Source organism: Eptatretus burgeri, chromosome 11 (genome assembly GCF_056783735.1).
Source record: "Eptatretus burgeri isolate ZD-2024b chromosome 11, Ebu_testis_v1, whole genome shotgun sequence".
In the NCBI taxonomy this organism is placed as follows: domain Eukaryota; kingdom Metazoa; phylum Chordata; class Myxini; order Myxiniformes; family Myxinidae; genus Eptatretus; species Eptatretus burgeri.
The window spans coordinates 7858588-7879584 of NC_140971.1; the positions used below are offsets into that span (position 1 = coordinate 7858588).

The following is a 20997-nucleotide window of genomic DNA, read 5'->3' on the forward strand; positions in this document are numbered from 1 at the left end:
GTTCTCAGTAATCCGATAATAAATATATATTTTCCAAATCATTACTTTTCTGACCCTTGTCGCCAGGTGAAATTTGCCTAAAAATGCTCTGCGATGAACCCCAGAAAACAACAAAGACATTACAAGAGAATCATTACAATGGAACAATGCAATCAATCACTTCCAACAGGTAATTGAAATGTACCCTTTTATGGATTGAGCACAGGGGTGAAAGTACAGCCTTGCTCTGGTGATCACCCACAACGAGCTCCTGCAAAACGTTTCCAACTTCGTCCCAGTGCTCCTTTGAACTTGGGTAAATCTACTGCTTTATGTAATTTCTACCATTTTGGATCGGCCTTCTATTTACCAATTCACCAGTCTGTCCAGCGACGGATAAGACATGTATGTCTTGCCACTAAATTGGACACTCTGCTGCTGTGTGTCAACACTCACATCCTGCACAACAGGTGAATATCCAGCCACCAGGTGAGGAAGAAGGACATGAAGTCCTTGTTGTCCACAGTACATGCCCAGTGAAGACAAAGGTGACTTGTGACTTTCTTATAACTGACATTGAAGTAAATGTTGTTGTTGGCTCTGCTTCTGATGCTTCACTGATGAACAAGAAACTATTCACCAAACATTTCGTTTGTGATACTGTCATGTCCATGCTAGTTAAGACCAACCTGGATGGATAGCCAAACAGTTCTCCCTTGGAGGCAAACACATAATCCTTGGAGATTATGGCGCATGTGGGACGGGAGGGCGGCAAGGGCACGTACCAGACATGTTCACCAGGACGGAGGACAAGGGTTTATACTCAAACCCACAACGAATAGACAGACACAAGCAATCTTATTAAATAGGGGATTAATTAACATAAAATCAAATATTTAAAATGGAAATAATGAAACGTGGAAAATGGAAAGTTACAGCTGAAAGTCGAGGCGCTTCCACACCAGACTCAGAAACAGACAAGGAGACAGAATAGATAAAAGAAATTCCTCCCTTTATCCCAACACTTAGCCTTGTGCCCAGAGATGAGTTTCTGAAGCTTGGTGTAAAGTGCCTTCAGGAACAGGACGTTATAGAGCCTGTTGAAGATTCTGAGTGGATATCGCCGGTAGTAATTCCATGGGAAAAGGACAATGCCATATAATACGGGTTTGCATTGATCATGGAAAGGTTAATGATTCTATAGTAGAGAAATACCCCATACCAAACATTGGTGAACTCCGAGGGTCCACTGTTTTGCTCATTGCAGCGGTGAATGCTCGTTTTCTAAGCTCAAATAGATGTGCAACCGATTGTGCACAGCTCTGATGCAATGTCTCATGACCGGTCTTGTTCTGTTATCAATTGAATATGACAACGCATGATATTGACTTCTCTGACTTAACTTGCGACTTTCCTAGTCTAAAGGCTCATAAGGTACATATCCATGCTTAATCAGGTTATATCTGCCTACATGCGAACATTTTTCCTACATTTCTTTGTCTGTCTACATTTCGATACTAAAGTTAATTCAAGGTATTAAAAATAAAATCACGATCACTATCAGATCGAGCAACATGACATGTAAGTTTCTCATTGTTGTGAATTATAACTTATTAAGCAGTTTTTGCAAATTTGCTGCAAAAATTGGGCATTTAATGGGTATTTGACAAGTCTAGTTACCTCCACTACCGAAGGTCAAGGAGGTTATGTTTTCACCTCCTTTCTCTCTGATTGTTACTTGCAAAATCGAAGATTTTTCAAGTATATTGGTTCGTCGATTTTGTTATTCTGTCTGTCTGTTTATCGCCTACAGGTCACAATTTTAAACCGATCTTCACAAAACTTAACCACATGGTATAGTTTATCATAAGGAAGAAGCCTATTGTTTTTGAGGTTAAAAGGTCAACATAGGCCAAAGGTCAACAACTTAGGTAAGGTTTCTAAAATCCTCAATTTTCATCTGATTGACTTAAAATTTGAAGAGGATTTACATTTCAGGTCACTGAATTCAACCACCAATTCTATTGGAGGTCCACATCGGCCAAAAGGTCAACATAGGCAGGATTTCTAAAATTGTCAATTTTCATCCGATTCACTTGATATTTGAAGAGGAGTTGTATATTTGGTCATTGAATTCAACCAGCAATTATTTTTGACGTCAAATTTGTTTGGTGGATTTTGCAAGTATCGGGCTCTGCAAGACGTCTTCTTCGTGTGTTTGTTTGTGTATAGGATATCTCAAAAAGTTGTGGACTGGGTCTGTCCTTATTTTATTTTTTTTCGGAAATTTCAAGGGGCTAACCCGAATGTAGATTGATATTTATGAGAAAAAATATATTAAAAAAATATAAACCCCAAAAAAAATTGTCTAGGGGTTGCTACCAGCTGTCAAAAATTGTAAAAAATGTGCATTTTTATGTTTTTTTGTATTATTATGTCAGAGATATTTTTCATGAAATTTTTGCATGCTTACTGGTTGGTTCGAATGTGAATAACACGAAAAAAATGTTTTTGATCCCAAAAAAGTGTTACATATGTCCCGAAACGTGGTTCAAAAATGGGAAAATTTTCCATTTTCAACATGAAATTATGTCTTTTGTTCTTGTACTGACAATGCTTGTTTTATTGAGATATTTATTGTTTAGATCTGTTGTATTGTCTGCTCATTACTCCATTGAATCACTGAGTCCGTCAGTCAGTGACTGACTGACTGCCGTCAATTTCAGGTCTGGTATCCGGTCATTTAGGCATTTAGCGAAATTGCCTTTCGTGAACTAATGATAACTATTCTGTCGTTTCAGAATATACACTGAATTCAGGCCTGACATTGTTAAAGCGAATGGATAAATATTATGAAGTGAACGTTGATATATCTAAGGCAACGGTGAAAAAGTTGCTGGGACAGTTGTGGTATTTATCGGTAGAACTGATACCATTATGTCTATTTGACTGAAACGTGTCAATTGAGACAAAAAGAAAAATATCTCAAACTCTAAAAGAACAAGACGATGACGATGATGAAGCATCGAAAAGAGCTGTTGTTCACCAGAAAGATATCATGCGCCGAAAACTGGAAGATTTCGCATCTTCGAGAAGCAGAAGTTTTTTTTGATCTACTGCATTTGAACTCTGACTTTCTGCACAAAAACCCGGATCAATGGGAAACTAAGGATAGTTTCGTCAGTCGTACTATCGTCAGCAAGCTAAAAGTTGTGAATGACTATGCAGAGCGTGGTGTAGCCCTGGCGACTGAGTACAACAGTCTTATTACGTATGATGAGGAGCAAAATCAGTACCTATTACAAGCAGTAACTGATCACCGAAAACGATTCCTGGACTGTAAGAAATCAACTTTGAACAAGTGAACTATAGCTCTTGTCCCGTCAGTTCAAAGACTGTCTGCAAACTGTGGAGTTCGAAAAACGCAAAAAATACATAAAATCTTGATTTTTTAGACTTTTCAAGTTTCACTGAGACGGACTGGAAAAATCTTGCCAAGTTCAACAATATTTTTCTGCAGTATTTCAGATTCTAATGCACCAGAAAACATCATACATTACATGTTAATGTCATTTTTGCATAAGATTTTAAAAAAGGAAAATATATAATGAATTTTTTTTTTCAAATTTCGATGGACGGTAGCAAGCCCTAAAATATTTTTTTTCGGGTTCATATTTTTTAATATTCTTTTTCTCATAAATATCAACCTAAATTCGGGTTAGCCCCTTGAAATTTCCGAAAAAAATAAAATAAGGACAGCCCTATTGTGGATGGATCTGGAAGAGATTTTGTGGACAGGTTTGGTGTGTGACAAGGACGAACTGATTAGATTTTATTGAAGATCCAGATCCGTATCCGACTACTAGAATTTTTTAAAGTGATTCTTCACCATTGAGAGATCAGGCTAAAAACTATATATAGCACGATATCTCAAAAATGTATTGGGCCCGATATGTTCTCGTGGATCAGGCATTGCGTGGCGGAGGCATACGCTCTACAAAGTACCAGAAAGTAACTTCCAGTTACTTTCTGTGGTGGTGGAATTTGATACCAGGAACATATAGAGCAATGCTTCTCGTTTTGTTCCTTATAGTTCCATTACTCAAATTACATCAAATGCATCTTGGAAGTTGTAACAGTGATAGGATATCTTTTTGACAGGCTAATTGCACACTTTGCCAATATTCATTTAGTGGAATCCATTGGTGGTAATAAAAGCCCACAAAAACGCTCCTGAAATTTGTGTTTTATCCAATAATTCAACTCGTGGAGTCTGCAATGTTTTTAAAGCAACAATACAAATAGATAATTAATTGAATATGGGTGCCACAGAATAAGATATGAGAGTTGAGGGTTCCCTCAGTGAAAAAGGTTGAAAATCACTGCTTTACTTCATCGTTCGTGGCAGAAAAGGCCACCACCACCCAAATGTGCACTGGGGCCAACACCACCATAAATCCAGCACTGCTTCCAGGTGTGATTTGTTACTTCGACAATGTATTTGTCTCGGCCAAAACACAGTCTGAGCATGATTCCAACTTACGAGCCGTACCCCGACGCTTGTCTAATTATGGTATTAAGTTGAATACCAAGTGTGTATTTGGCGTTCCCCGCATAGATGTGGTCGGAAAAATTGTGGGTAAAAATGGTGCCCAACCGAATCCAAATCTGGTTAATGGCATTGCTGATGCTGCTATACAAAGCAGCCCTGAACAAGTGAGATCTTTAGTTGGTACTAGACGACCCGTGAACCCGTTGGGTTCCCGTTGTGACAGCGGTTGATAAAAAAAATCATTTCAAAATAAAAAAGATAGCTCCAGCGAACTATACCACTGAGGTTATTTGCATTGATCAAATTCTCCCGAAGAGTACTTGACTGAATCAGAAAATGATATTTTAATAATTTTTTACGTTGCCTGATTTGAACGAAACTTGATACTGCACACCGCAGGAGAATGGTAAGTAAGGAGGCCCTAAAATTTTGGCGCTATCGGGTAGCGTTTTAGCTGTATTTCGGGAACATACATACATACATACAAGATGAGAGTTTTAGTAATATATAGATGGCTGCGTTTTACATAAAATTAGTCCCTCACTTTGCCTTGCTTGTCCAACCAATACGCGATACGCAAACTATCATACCTTTCAAGTAGACAGATTCAAGTGCTACCACTTTTGCTGCTGTGAAAGATGCCATCACACATAGCCCTGGGTTAGGACTTTTTGACCCTTTTCTAGACGTAATTATTACCACTGACATGTCTGGTTACCCAATCATTGTGATAATGACACAGATTAACTGTGACTGTGCTGAGGTTACTACTGCCTGTGTATCTAGGAAATTGACTGGTATTGAGAAACGCTATTCCGTCGGACAGCATGAAGTTCTCGCATACATTTGGGCTGTAGAATGCCGACATGCTTATCTCTTGGGCACAAAATTTACACTGCGTACTGACCATCAGGCACTAGTTACCCTATTTTCAACTCTCCGTTCAGGTCACAGTCCTATGTGTATTGCATGCTGGAATGCATGATTACTGTACTATGACTACCAAATGCAGTACAAGCCAAGCTCTCAGAATAAAGTTGCCGATGCCTTATCTCTTTCCTGACAATAATGCTGACCCCAGCACTGACGTGGATAATGATGTAGACCATGTCTGTGAAGTTTTGTTGCAAGACGTTTGTATTTCTCATGATGAGTTCGTCGAAGCAGTTAGCATTGATGACTTTCAAGTACAAGTGAAACGGTACATTCAAAATGGTTGGGCATCCTGGTCCAAAACCCTACTTCCCCATTCCTGACGAATTATCAATTCACAATGATGTTATATTCCGTGATGAGTGAGTTGTTACCCCCAATTCCCTTACTACCCGACTGATTAACATTGGACATGCTGAACATCAAGGCATTGTTCGCACAAAACAATGACTGAGATAGTTGTATTGGTGACTGAGAATGGACAACCAGGTTCATTATGCCATTCAAAATGGCTATGTTTGTCAGATGAACGACAAGATTGCGACTTGCCGTAATGGTCCGATGCAACCAGTTCTACCTTCTACTGCATGTAGAAAGTTATGATTAGATATTGTCGGACCACATGTTTCCCATGACAACATTAAATCACCCTTAATGACTACTACAGTAAATGGCCAGACGTTACATTTACTCAGAACACGACCACTGAAACTGTCACGGAGTTTCTCACCTCTGTTTTTAATCGAAGGTTTTCCAGACGAGATAATCACTGATCGTGGACCACAATTTGATTCTTATCAGTTTTCTACCTTTTTTTGCTGAAAGGAGGCATTAAATATTCACATTCTGCCATCTTCCACCATGAAGGGAACGGTGAAATGGAAAAATTTAACAAGGTATAAAACGAGGTTGTGCAAACTGCTAAAATGACACACCGACCGACCAGCGGTTCACTCTGTACGCAATATCCTTGCTGTGTACAGATGTACTCCACAAAGATCTACCGGTGTTGAACCATTTGTAGTACTTCACCGACGTCGCATGAAGACCATGTTAGATATTGCTGCAACAACTAAGACTCCTTCATTTTGCGGAAAGGAGACGGTGTAAAATAGAGTTCAGAAGAAACGAGTCCAGCAAAGCTGATGAAGATGAGCGTAGAGGTGTTAAAAGTATGGTATTCAAGGTGGGCGATGTCGTAACAGTTAAAAAAAAACAAACCAGGACATGTTCTGACAGGTGAGAGCAAATTCTCACGTCCTGTTCGAATAAGTGCTCAACTAGGTTTGAGTACTTATGCGACCAAAGATGGTAAAACATGGAACGTTCAGAGATGAGCTCGATTCTACTCCTTTTCCCAAACAGAAAGGTTCTGATGTTGAATGGTGTGATTCTGAAAACACGAGAATGATCCGTCAAGAAATGACAATGATCAACCTGCTCGGGTTCCGAGTGAGCCTGTTTGGATGAGAGATAACGTACGATACTGATGGAGATTGATATTCTGACATCAATACTTTAACCAATTAACCTGGCTGTTTAAGATACTGTGTGTCTACGATTGCATGAGTCGTAGAAGGTAATTAAGTTCGAACTGTTATGATATTGTAACTCTTGAGTAATACCATATATATTTTATGGAGAGAGGGGAATGTGGTGTCCAGCCTCATTATACATTATATCGAATACACCATTTCACATGTCCTGCGGATGATGGCATGATGTCATCACGTGGACGGGAAAGGAAGAAGGTGGTGCTTGTAGCTTGAGTGGATGAATTAAAGGGATCGCTCTTGATTTTCCTTGGCGTTGCAGTGTTTTGTCCCATCAGCAGAGAGGAGCTGCTGCTAGGACAAAGGGGTGTGGAAAGGAGTAAGGAGAGGGTGGGGGGTGGTGGGAAGCCGGGGGGGCGAGGGGGAGGGGAGGAAGGTTGGGGAGGGGTGAAGTTGAGAGGGGGCAGGACGAGGGGAGCAGAACCGTGGGGGGGGGGTGGGGGAGGGGATGTTACTGCATGAAGGTGTTTGACACGATGAATGGACGTACAGGAGAAATGTTTGTCGTATGCACACAGCATTTGCAAAATTGATGCCTCAGGATTCCAAGACAATTTCTGACTTTCTTATCTTAGAATTGTGATAGGGGAGCAGAAAGTGTTACATATTCCATTGTTTTGACGTGGGAATGCCCATTTGCTTTTATGATTAGGAGGAGGGTGAGAGTAAAGATGGAACAGCTTTGGAAGGGGGAGGTTGAGGCTATTGGGTTGGGGGTGAGGGAGAGCATAGATGGGACAGAGGTAAGACTGAGGGGGAAGCTGAAGCCTTTTATGCCTCTGCTGATGAAGTCGCCAGAGGTATTATTTGTTGAGTTGGCAGAATTGATTGCATGTGAAAGTTTACTCACAGTAAAAGTGTGTGTGTGTGTGTGTGTGTGTGTGTGTGTGTGTGTGTGTGTGTGTGTGTGTGTGTGTGTGTGTGTGTGTGTGTGTGTGTGTGTGACTGTGTAGGGGGTGACGGAATCACCCTATGGGTAATGTGCTGTTTTACATACATGCACATAGTGTAGTGCTAGTGTACTCTAATATGAAAATTATGACATAACTAATTAACCCCTCAACCCCAAAAAGTCAATTTTCGTTATAATATCTTGTTTATTAATCAGGAATGTGGGTATTAATCTGAGATTTCATTGAAAATATATTGAAAAATCAAGTACGTTCACCCACCACCATTTCTACTATTATTGTTTCATCAACAGTATTACTGTATAACAGAAAGTAAAACTGGTATTAATCATGCACGTTAGTGTGGTTCTCCAAGGAAGGGTTAACGCCCAAAACATCAGCTTCTCCTCAATTCCCTTGGTTAGTGTACTTTGATCAATGTTCTGTCAATTCCATCGATTGTATTATAACAGTGAGATAATATCCATTTATCAAACAATAACTAATCAATATTACAAGCATGAAAGGTTTCAATAAATCTAGTTTACAAGTCCAAACTATAATTTTTTAATCCATTGAAAATGACTGACATCACCAAATATCCATATAATCCTCATTCATCAGAATTTTCTTTAACATACATCATTGTAGCTTTTGTCATCATTTTAATCCTCATCAACCGAGATGATACCTACAATAAAAAAAGAAAACTCTGATGAAGTTCTGGATTTTAAAATGAAACTCTCAATAATCTTGTTTCAAATTAGAAACTTTAAAAAGTAAAACAATTTGAGACGCATAACAGTGACGCTGCTCCTGTACCTGTTCAAAACAAAGCATAATTGCAATTTTTGCCATTTGGAAACAGTCCCAAAATATTCACAGCTTGAGACATATAAGTACCCTATATATACGTACATACACACCATAGAATGATTGATGAATGATGAATAATGATGAATGATGAGGAATGATGAATGATGATGATGATGATGATGATGATGATGATGATGGCTGATAGCAGTGCTCATATTATTATTAGTTATGTAATTACTTATTGAAATAATTCCTGGGTTTTCAGTTACTTTGCTGATAAGTTTCTCCATCACATTTATCAATTTCAAATCATCCTTTTTGTGGCAAAACAGTTCAAGAGCAAAAACGAATCATGTAAGTCGGTAAAAGTAAGAACAAAAAGGCAAAAAATACAAAAGTGAACTCATTTTATCATGAAGCCTGCTCAATATAGAGCGTTGGTGATGCTGAAGCAGGTTCTTAGCGACAACGTTAGAATCCTGGACAGATCGCCACTCTGACACAGCAAGTCAAGTCAAATTTTTTTTAATTTATTCAGGGTGCCGGAGATAGCTTGCCTACTTTTCGTGAAGGACACCATGGTATCTTTAACTCAACATCTACTAACGAATGTCAGCAGATGGGATGCCAGTTTAATGTCCACCCAAGAGACGGCACACAAACTGATGAATCACCTTGCATGTGAAACACCGGGATGACAGTTTATAGCTGGGTCGGGATTCAAACCCAGGCGAGACAGCTTGGAAGTGAGTTTGTGATGTCGAGGCCATCCTGCCAACCCACCCGATTGTTTTAGCAAATTAAAATCAAAAGCTCATGGAGTTTCATGAATTGTGAGCTTCCACACATCTGATGATGATTTATCCCTAAAAAAAAACCACACTAACTCAAGATTTTCTTGTTGTAAATTTTCTCAAGATCCTTCTTCACATCCTCCCACGTTATCTTCCTCCAGGAATCAGGAATATCTGCAGGTTTGGCCTTTGAGAGTTCAGCCAATTGCTCATTGAACTTGCACATGACCCACTTCCAGTAGGATGAGGCTTCCAGTGTAGTATCGGCTGGGATTGTCCACGAGGCGTAGTAATCGTTTACAGATCGATAATCCTTGTAGGGGTGCCATTCACCATCGGTATCACGGTTACGGAAAGAGCAATTTCCTGCCACACCAGTCGTACACACTTCACAGACGAGCTTCTCAGTTTCAAGAAAACGATAACTGTTTAATCCCTGGGGCTTGTGAATCTCACAATTGTGCTTCGTGTGTCCAGGACCACCACTCTCACAGGGTTCACCACAAAATGGACACTGATTCCCACAGAACTCAATTAACTTGAGGAGTTGCTCATGGGGTTGGAGGGGAAGTTTAGAAAGTATATTTTTCACATCATCACCTTCACAATGAGAAACTATTTCTTTCTGTTTGTGTTTGGCTTTAATAACAAGTTTCAGATCATTGGAAAAGTTTTCAACCTTTTCCTCACAGAGAATATATGATCCAAAAGTACTTCGATCAACAACCATCAAATCTGTCATCGAGTGACAAACCTCTGAGAGGAAACACTTGATGTCTGTGTTTGGTTTTTGTTTTGCTGTGGAAATGCAGTTTATTAATCTTTTTAAGATCTCTTTCATGATGTTTGACGTGATGTTGTTCAGGTTTGTTTCACCATTATTGTCACTGTTACAGAACTTCAGAACCTGCTTCTGTACCCAGTTTGTTGCATAGGTTTTATAATCACAAGAGTAGTTGTAGTAACTTTGTGCATTGTCTTTTTCCTTCAAATCAAGAAGCAAAGCAAGGTGTAAGTATTTTTGGGAAGAAAGTTCCTGAGAAAGAAAACCTTCCTTCATCGTGGTCACTATTTCAGGACCAAGTCGATTGTCCACTGAAGACTCTACGGCTGGTTTGAGACATGAGGAGAAAAATTCTTCAGCGAGTTCCTTACTTTTGGTTCTTGTGTAATAAACATCCAGGAACCGTTTCTCATACGTGCTTTTTTGTTTGTTTAAGATGGTAAACGGATCGTTGTTGTGAAAATAGTCATCTTGCATTTTTTGAAATTTCTCTGCTGCACGAGCGATGATGTGCGTTGTGATATCCACCTTGAATGATGTGTTGGTGAATTTGATCATTTTTGATACTCGTTCCAAATGATCTCTGATTCTTTGTAGTAATTCATCACAGTATATGTCAGAGTAACATTTCCTCTGATTAACGATGCTCAAGACATGTTTATCACAATCAGTGATTATATCATCAGCATGATGCTTTAGAGGAGTTGCTTCAGGTGTTTTCCCGAATATTGGCTTCATAAATCGAGATGCAACAGGAAAGTTTTTCCCTACCCGTTGCCATGTTGTCAAACATAAATGGGATTCTTGTATCGTGAATTCTTTTTCTGGTTTACACAAGTTCTTCCGGAGACGTTGAGCATCTTCAGGTTTGATGTTCGGCATGCTTTCGATCAGTTTGTGTTCCATTTCATCTTTAATTGCTGCTCTTTGTGGAGTTTCTAATCTCTCGAGATTCTTCAGTGTGTTTTTCCACATTTCACTAAATTTCTCTTTCAACTCTTCTTCTTTCATTCCTTGGTTGTTTGGACTTTTCTTACAAGTTTTAAGAAGATCATTAACCTCACCTTCAATCTTTGAGAAATAGCTTTTTTTAATGTCATCAGTTTTTCTTTGTTTTTTCCTGACATCAACTACTATTTCCAACTTTTGGAGTGATGATCGATTCACTTCCCTACAAAGTGATTCAATTCCAATTTCAAATTCCTTTTTGAATTTCTCCACCAAATGTGTGTTTTTACCACAATCATCATTCTCAAAGTAATGATTCAGCTCTTCTTTCATTGTCGTTTTCTCTTTTTCAATTTCCGTGTTCAAGTCACGTTTTTGTTTCTGGAACAATTCATCCACATTGTCCATGTCTGCATTATTTAATTCATTTTCTCCTCTTTCAACAAACGAATAAATGTTTCTCTTGAAGCTCCATTGCCACTGGTTGTTCTTCATGCACAGCTCATTGTACGCTTCAGCAACGAGACTATTCCTGAAGTTGAAAATGAAGTTTTCTGTTTTTACCGCTTTCCACATTTCTTCCACCCAAGTGTTGAATTCTGTCACCGTCAAGGGTTTTCTCTTCACAAACTGGTCTAAAATGTGCTGTTTCAGTTCAAGAACCTGTGCACTGTACTCAGGGTTCACTGGAGCCATGGGGGGATTTCCGTACCAAAGGCCTGGGATGTACCAGTTGTTGTGATTTGTATCATAATTCAGTACATCAGAAAACTTGGAGTAGGTTGGATGTTTTTTCTCCATTTTAGCGGCCTGCTCTGTCATTGCATCTAACTGATCGATGAGATGTTTCCTGTCTCTCATGTTCTGGTCATGAGCCGAAACGGTTCCCGTGTTTTGGTGCACAAAGTGACAAATTGGCTTTTTCCCCACTTCTTTCATCCTGAGGAAAGCATGAACTGCTATTTGTAAAATATCCTTCATTTCTGTCATATTTTCCATTGCTAAGTTGATGATGGTGACATCACTCAGGCCAATCACAAGGGTCGCCAACTCATTGTCATGTTCATGACTGTCACAAATATCTGCCAGTTCTGGGGCTTTGAGTCCCTCAGTGTCCAAAATCATGATGAAGTCACATTTCAATTTCTCTTTTGCTTCACCTTCGACCCGTACAAGCTGCATGAAGGCTCCCCGGGTACAGCGACCACTGCTCACTGCAAACTGAACACCAAACATGGTGTTGAGGAGTGTGGACTTCCCGGTGCTTTGTACCCCCAGCACGGACACAACTGGAATTCTTGTTTCAGGCTTTATCAAAAAGGACAATTCTTCGAGTACGGCTTTTACCCACAGCAAAGGAATCCCCGAAACATCTCCATCAATGAGTTCTAGAGGATATCCATCAAACAACATCTGGGCAGCAAGTCGAGGAAAATCACGAAACTCTTCTGTGCTGTTCTGTGATAATGCAGCTTCGTACATTTGGGCCATTTCTCGGATAAGGTGCTCAAGTCCCAGTGAACTCTCAGAGATTGTTTTATCCAGTTGTACAAGCTTCTTATGCTCAGATCCCTCATACAACCTTTTGTATTCCTCTCGTAAAGGATGAATAGTTTCCCTGCATTTCACTTCCAGCCCTTGTTTCATGGATTGGAGGAAGAAGGCTCTTGAGAGATGATTGTGAGAATGTTCCTTAAACTCTTCCACAAATGCTTTCATGAGACTCGACAAGCCCATCGTGTATTGATTGGTGCGTATTTCACTCTTTTGTTTCACAAGATGATCGATATATGTAACCAGATTCTCTTTTTGATGTTGATATGCTTTTGGTCGACTTTGCTCTTTGTCCAACTTTATCCACTTTTCCCAAAAACGTCCTTGGAGGTAAAGCTGATCTTTCTTGCACATCGCTGATGTTTTTCCACTTATTTCATTCAAAACTATTTGTGCAGATTTGTCTCCACTCCGTGACTCATCATCATCTTCATCAATACGGATGTTACATTTTCTTGCCTCTTCTGCTACTTGTTCGAGGGACATTTTCCCTTCACACAAAGTCTTCTTCATCAAGGTTCGAAGCTTCCCAAGGAATTCTGCGTTGTTCATGTTTGCCTTCAAAATCAATGTGCAGTCTTTATTTATCTTCCCTTCATTCCAGAGTTTTCGTCTAAAACGCTGGGTATTTTCAGAGCCTTGTTCCACCATCTTGATGATGAGGTGTGTTCCTTTCTCTGGTGAACATGTTGAGGAAAGTACATCGTACCCTTTTTCTGTGATGTTTTCAACAAAGAAAAATACTGCAGTTGAGACTTGGGTGAGGAACTGAATGTGGCTGTGTGGTTGTTCTGTGACGTCACCACACATGTTCATCACTGTAAATGGCTCAGGGAAGTGGTCAGTGTCCTTACCACGTGGGAGGTACCAAGATACCTCAATCATACCCTCCGATATTTTTCGGGGACAATTTCCACCATCTATGTCACGATGAAGGAATATGTCATGATTTCCATCAGTGAGAGCCTCATTGATGGTTTTTGACTTTGATAAGCTGCACTGGCCGAGTTGAACAAATGAGATGATTGTTAAAGAATGAACTGCCATGCTGTCCTCGATGAATCCTTTTCCTTGATACGAATGTTGTCGCCATTCTTTGGTGATTGATCGTAATCCGTGGAGAAGTAGAATGTGTTTTTGGTTGATTACATCGGGAATAACAAAAGGGAGAGCAAACTGGCACATGGACATCTTCCTGAGCAGCTCCTGCTGGAGAAAAGGATCCGAACACAGGAACACGGCGTTGATCACATCCAGGGGGTTCACTGCTATCTCATTGATTTTTTCTTCTGAGGAAACAAAATCATCAAAATCGAGGCATTCAGAGGAAGCACAACTTCCCCCTTTGTTTGATTTCTGAAAAGTTGTTTTTCTGGCTGTTGAATTGTTCATCAGCAATTTGTTCAAAAAGTAAAATGGAAGATCTTCCAGTTTTTGTGGATTTTCTTCCTTCATTGACTTGATTGTTGTGAATTCACAAATGGAGAGTTTTTTGTGCAAACAATCTTTCAGTGAAAGTTTCTCCAGGAAATCTTCACCAGGAAACTTGTTCTTCTCATCGTGGGGCCTGCAATGCAAACAAAATAGATTATCCAGGATTGTGATTTTGGAGAGATAAATGCAACAAAAAAGACAGTCATGTGCCATTTAATCATGTTGTTACATGATAACTGGTGAACAACTGAAGAGATTTCAAACAAACTTAGCACAACTATGGACTATAACACAAGGATGATCTGATTCAACTTTGGGTTCAACAAGTCATGTGCCCTAACTCCAACTCGATTTAGAAGTATCTGATATCATCTCTCGTATTTATCTCTCTTTTCTCTCTCGTGACTTGCGGAGACATGAATATCACTGCCAAGGAATGTGAATCTCTCCATGACCTCAAAATCCTCACCACAATCAGGTACAGACAAGATAGCAGCATCCAAGATGTCGTTTAAAGCCTGTATCTTACTTTTGACCGAAGAAACTTGTAATTCCAGTGGTTCCAACTCCACATCCAACACCTCAATAGCCCCCTTAAGTATATCCAGCGTCTCCGCAAAGATGACTGAATCATCTGTGAAATCAAGGTCAGATATCGAGGCATTCCCAAACGATGCACCACAGCTTGATCTCACTGAAATCTCATACAAGCACTGAAAAGTGTGGGGGCCAGTACACACCTCTGACGAACTCCATTAACAACTAAGAATAAATTGGATATGAAACCACCACACCTCACAACACTCTCAGTCTCAGAGTATAGTTCAGAAATCAGATTGATCAATTTTGGTGGTACCCCACGAAGACTGTGAATCCTCCAGAGGGCATCCCGATTCACTGAATCAAACGTTTTGCGGATATCAACATAGGCTCTGAGCAGCCTCTTCCAAAACTCTCGTCTGTGTTCAGTAAGGACCCAAAGAGCAAGGATATGTTCAATCGTTGTCCTCTTTGGTGTAAAGCCCAACTGCTCTGAGCGCCGGTGCTCAAGCAGATGGTGGCGAACCCAATAAAGAATTATTCGAGCAAGACCTTGGCTCGCACTGAGAACAGTGTCACTCCTCAGTAGCTGTTCCCCATCATACCCAACTGCTCCTGGACTCTGTCTTTTGCACATGAGAAGGTAGACAAGGTTCTTTCAACCCTCAAATCTGACTCTGCAACTGGACTGGATGGCATCAGCTCACATGTCCTAAAAACCTGCTCTGCTGCTTTTGCACATCTGCTTTCTGCTCTTTTCACACCACCATTTGCTCTCGGTCATCTGTTTTCTGCTGGGAAATCAGATAATATCACTGAATTACATAAAAGATACAAAAAACGATTTGCCTAATTATGTTCTGGTGACCGTGCCTCAAACCTTGTTCAGCTTGATGCCATGGAAACCAAGGCTCGCAAGATTATTGGAATGTCTCGAGACGAAGCCGAGTCAATGGGATTATAAGTTTCCCATTGCAGACAGGTCTGTGTTTTGTCCCTGTCTTCTATGACCTCATATCTGGTCTTAGTTCTGTAGTGTTCCCGTGTTTTCGTGCACAAAGTGACAAATTGGCTTTAGTGTAAAAAGGGAGGGTTTGACGCAGTAATGTGTCCCATTTCTTAGTCGCAATAGTCACTCACTTACGCTCACTCGTATTTCTTTCTCAAACTGGAACACATTACTGCGTCAAACACCTCCCTTTTGACACTACTCCCCTGCCAGGGGCTGGGCTTCGCCTTCCTGTCACATTTCTTTTTCTTCTCTTTAACCAAATGGAGTAGTCAAATAGAGATGCTATAAATATTTGTGTTCTATTTTTGGAAATAACTTAATTTATTCATCAATTTAAACAAAAGGCGGTGGCAGCCCGTTAAAACCCCCAAACCTCTATTTTTTATGAATACTTATACTATAAACCTATGAGGTAATGTATTTATTACATCACTCATTATATATATATATATATATATATATATATATATATATATATATATATATATATATATATATATATATATATATATATATATATATATATATATATATATATATATATATATATATTGTTGCGGTTGAGGAAATTCGCAAACCACCATTCAGGTCCTGTAGGTGAGATATCTCTGTAAGTACATGTGTAGTTAGCCCCAAACCCGTTGTTTAGAGGGAATAAATGTGATTCATTCGGGCTGTGACCCTTTAAGATAGCCGTTTTTCTGTTCTATCTTTATTTTGAACCAACCATGTCTCAACCGCCATCACACAACAACCACCAACCGCAACTCCGCTTCACAACAACAACAACGCCAACAGCCACGACCTTTACCTTCACAACTCGCTCCCGCAAACATCGCATCACCGCCATTCCAAACGTCGCCATGGCCATGGACCAGCACTTTAAACCCTCCACCACCTTCGCCTCTCCTTCTGCAGAAATTCCCGCACCGCTTGTGGGCACCGAGCGTCAGGCTGTCCTGGCCTCGTGCGGGACGCGCGCCGCGGGTGCAAATAGCGGCCTTTCCGAGGAGAAGTCGGATCAGGAATGATACACGCCCACTTCTGATCCGTCCAATCAGCAAGCGTGGGGCGGTTTGGCCCTGCCTCCAGGCGCGTCGGAGTAGAATCGATATATGCAAATTCGAGGATCAGGCGAGACTCATGCCCCTTTTTCTCCATCCAATGGGCGAGCGTGGCTCCACCCCCGAGCTCATTCTGATTCAGAAATTTGCATATGGGTTCTCCTGCCGGACTATAAAGCGCCGATCGCGGGGCGAATTTGGTCAGTTTTGAGTTGGAGAGAAGGTTGGAGGCAGTGAGTTGGAGTCAGGAAGGTCGAGGCAGTCAAGTCGGGTCTGGAGAGTGGCAGTCTGTCGGGGTTCGGAGTCTGTCGGGGAGCTGCAGAGAGAGGAAGCCTGGAGCCTGGAGCGCGGTCGAGGTGATTTGCTGCAGTCGGCTGAGGAGAATTGCGGAGGGGACCGGATACCTCGGGTCCGAAGCAAGGAAGACGGCGGTCAGCGACGAGGTCGCAGTGGAGTCGCTCGTCGCGGGACCCAAGCAAGCCAGCTATCCTCTTTCCCCAGAGCATCAACAATTCCCCCCTTTTTTCCCCCCGCGCTGAGATAGTGCGAAAAGGGGGCCCCGTTCCCACCCCACTCCAAGCAGTGCCAACGAAACCCGCGAAGGTGCGCGGAGTCGGGGCACCGCCGACACATTTGCGGCTCATCACAAGACACGGGTAGGATCCACCCGGTCTCGCGGCCCACAGGCCCCGTCTGCCCCCTTGTCTTTGAGGGTGGCCCTTTTCTTTTGCTTTTGAGTAAATGTGTTGTCGGCGCCGTCTGTAAAGTAAAACTGTGTAAGTGTTGCCGTGTGCTCGCTTAGTCGGTAGTAGATCTGCATTGTTGTGTTTCTTTTGTAACATCTGCTTTTGGTGCATAATTGTTGTAATTGTATATGTGTGCTTTCCGTGTGCCGCGGAATAAATGTGCCTTATGTTGAACTGTTTTCCCGTTTCGCTTCGTCTTTTCTTTAATTGAATCTCCATCTTGCTTCACATAAAGGGTTGGTAGTGGGCTTAATACGCCCGATAATTAATCGGTACCATCGAGGTCGACGATAACACCGCTCGGTTATCCCGATAGTACGGAACGGGTCGCTTAAGTGGCCCGTGTCCGGAGTCGACCTGCGGCGAGGTGCGATCGCCCAGTCTACCCTTCGTGTGGGTACTTAGGTAGGTCGAATTTGGCGAACAACCCTATCCCACGCGGGGGGCCGATTGGCACGATCGTGGTGAGGCCGAAAGGCCCACCCGTGACTAGTTCCCGGCGTTAGTCCGAGAGGGTCACGACAGAATTGTCCGTCCGGTGGGCGACGTGCCGCGATTCGAGTTACGTGGCCGCTCACACGCCGGCGGGCGCGAATTCGCAACAATATATATATATATATATATATATATATATATATATATATATATATATATATATATTTTATCATCAAATGCTGTTAGAGCTTTCTTACAGGCCCTGAGAATATTTCGTGTTTATAATTTCTAATAAGATTTATCTCTCCATAAACATCCTTTCTCTTCCATATACATTCAAGGTAATGTTGAAAGTTAATGGTCTCTTTTAATACACTCTTCTTTAGACCTTTAAGTATCTTTGTTGAGCAGAGATGAAATGACAAACCTCTCTTCATGCTCTTGTCTGAGCATATTTTGGTTCCACTCATGCACATTAAACTTATATAGAGAGTCAATAAATATTTGTTTATGTTCTATTTTATAAAATTGTTTTGTAGCACTCGCCTGTTATAAAATATTTTCCATACTCGAACCTTTTCTCAACCACGAACACATTAAATTTTTGAGAAATGACAGCATTTCTCCACTTGGATATTTTCTCAGACTTACCCCATTGTTCACTTTCCTGTTTTTCATCCAGACCCAGTAACTCTGGGAAATAGACTGCTTCTCACTTCCTCAAACATGTTTTATAAGTGCGGCGTTTCTCTCATTTGAAAATCTCTTTTTTTTGACAGTTTCTAGTTTCTCTCATTTTGACCCAACAGTAATCATAATATAATGGGCGGAAGCCTGGAATTTCCAACACACTTTTCTCTGAACATATTCTGTTCATACTTCCGAAATCTTCACATTATGTGTTCCATATATACAGTATCTATATGTATTCATCTATATATCTATATGTATATACATCCATATGTATTCTATATATCTATATATCTATACATCTATATGTATTCCATATATACATATAGATCATTTACATTTACGCAGGTGAGAGCAGATTCAAAAAAATCGAACATCGATAGAATTTTTAAAGAGGGAATCGATGACGTCACAATCAGCAGCGTTCGGCGGCAAACCGACGGCCAGGTCCCAGACGACGTACTTTACTTAACTAAGTCTAAGAGTTCAGAATGTTTGTTCAACTCAGAATTTATGACTTTTATCCTGCCATGTTGTTAATCTGTTGATGGAGGTAATATAGAAACGATGAATATGTCAAATCGTTCGTGTTACTCATCCGGCACTATGTGTCAAGGCCAACAATCTAAAGCGACCGGTCTCAAACGCTACCATGGGCACCCAGACACACCACCAATATGAACTGAGCTGTTGAATGCGGCACAAAACATCCAAAGAAACTACTGTAACCGACTATTGTGATCCATCTTGTCCCCCATACCCGTCGCCGACGGGTATCTGCTGGTGAACTAGAATTTGCTTTTTGACCCAACAGAGATGAACCATGTTTCATGACCCATCACAACATTGGTAAGTTTCGTGTGTGTGAGTGTGTGTGTGTGTGTGTATGGATATGTGTGTGTGTGTGTGTGTGTGTATGGATGTGTGTGTGTGTGTGTGTGTGTGTGTGTGTGTGTGTGTGTGTGTGTGTGTGTGTGTGTGTGTGTATGTGTATGCATGTATGCAGGTGTGTGTATGTATCGTTAAGTATGGATTCCTTCTTGGAACTGTGGTGTTGTAATTTGTCTTCATTTTGATTGTGCATGATTGATCAAATAACTATTTGTTTACCTTTTTATTACAGCATTTCAAACTCACTCAGATCAGATTGTACTCAGTACTCGAGGTGAATTGTTATGCTAATGATCTCCACAAGGAATGGAAAGCTCTGAATGACGTCCTGACAGAAATCCAGTTCGTTCATCAGGAATTTCACAACAACTTCAATATACGGATTAATAACCTACCTCCGAGATGGATACCTCCGAGACCTCCGACATCACAGAATTTACCCAATATTTCAACGTTCTTTGAAGATTTTCTTGAAGGGTATGACACATCATAAAATACAATTATGTTAAATGAGTGCCTGTGTTTCCTGTTTTTACAGTGTCAATCACAAAGAAAGTGCAGATATGTTTCCTCTTGTCCCATACAATCATCAGAGGCTACCCCAGGTAATTAATTATTCATCTCTCTGACTGAAGATAATACATGAGAGTTAGGATTTATTTATTTATTGACAATACGAGATACTCCGACACCTCCTGAGGTATTCACAGGTGTGTCATATAATATTTTTAATTGCAAAAAAAGGATAAAAAAGAGGGGGGGAGGGGGAAGGTGTGCTTCCCCCAACGACCCATTTCCACCCCCCTCATCCCACCCCTCCCCTCCCCGTGTGTGTGTGGGGAAGGGTGGTGGTGGTGGGATAAGGGGGGGCAATGGGTCAAGGGTGGGGGTACCCAAGGGGAGGGGATGATGGGGTATATGGGTGTGACTTGTGTGGGTATGACTTGTGTGGGTGTGGCTTGCATGGGTGTGGGTGTGCCTTGCGTGGGTGTGGCTTGGATGGGTGGGGTGGGATGGAGGGGTGTAGCTTGTGTGGGTGTGGCTTGTATGGTTGTGGCTTGCATGGGTGGGGGTGGGATGAAGGGGTGGTGGGTCAAGGGTGGGGTGCACAAGGGAAGGGGATGATGGGGTATATGGGTGTGGCTTGTATGGGTGGGGTGGGATGAAGGGGTGTGGCTTGTGTAGGTGTGGCTTGTGTGGGTGGAGACAAAGAAGGGGGGGGGCAGAGTGAATTTTAAAATTAAATAAACACGTGTGTGGGGAACTAATAAACTAATCATTGTGTGATGGATGTGGATGTGGTGTATAGATGTGGATATGATGGATGTGGATGTTGTGTGTGAGTGTGGCTTGTGTGGGTGTGGTTTATGTGGGCCGAGTCA

At 41.2% G+C, this 20997-nt stretch overlaps 1 protein-coding gene across 5 annotated transcripts in view; it reads right to left on the bottom strand.

Moving 5' to 3' along the window:
- Nucleotides 1–8094: 8094 nt before the first annotated feature.
- The window catches only part of LOC147016437 (interferon-induced very large GTPase 1-like), a 68161-nt gene continuing 55258 nt past the window's right edge, over nt 8095–20997 (bottom strand). For all 5 annotated transcript variants that reach the window (XM_085845084.1, XM_085845085.1, XM_085845089.1 and 2 more), the window contains one exon: nt 8095–14370. In XM_085845084.1, the coding sequence (XP_085701210.1) occupies nt 9606–14370 (4765 nt within the window). In that variant the 3' untranslated portion in view covers nt 8095–9605. The remainder of the gene's footprint in view (nt 14371–20997) is intronic.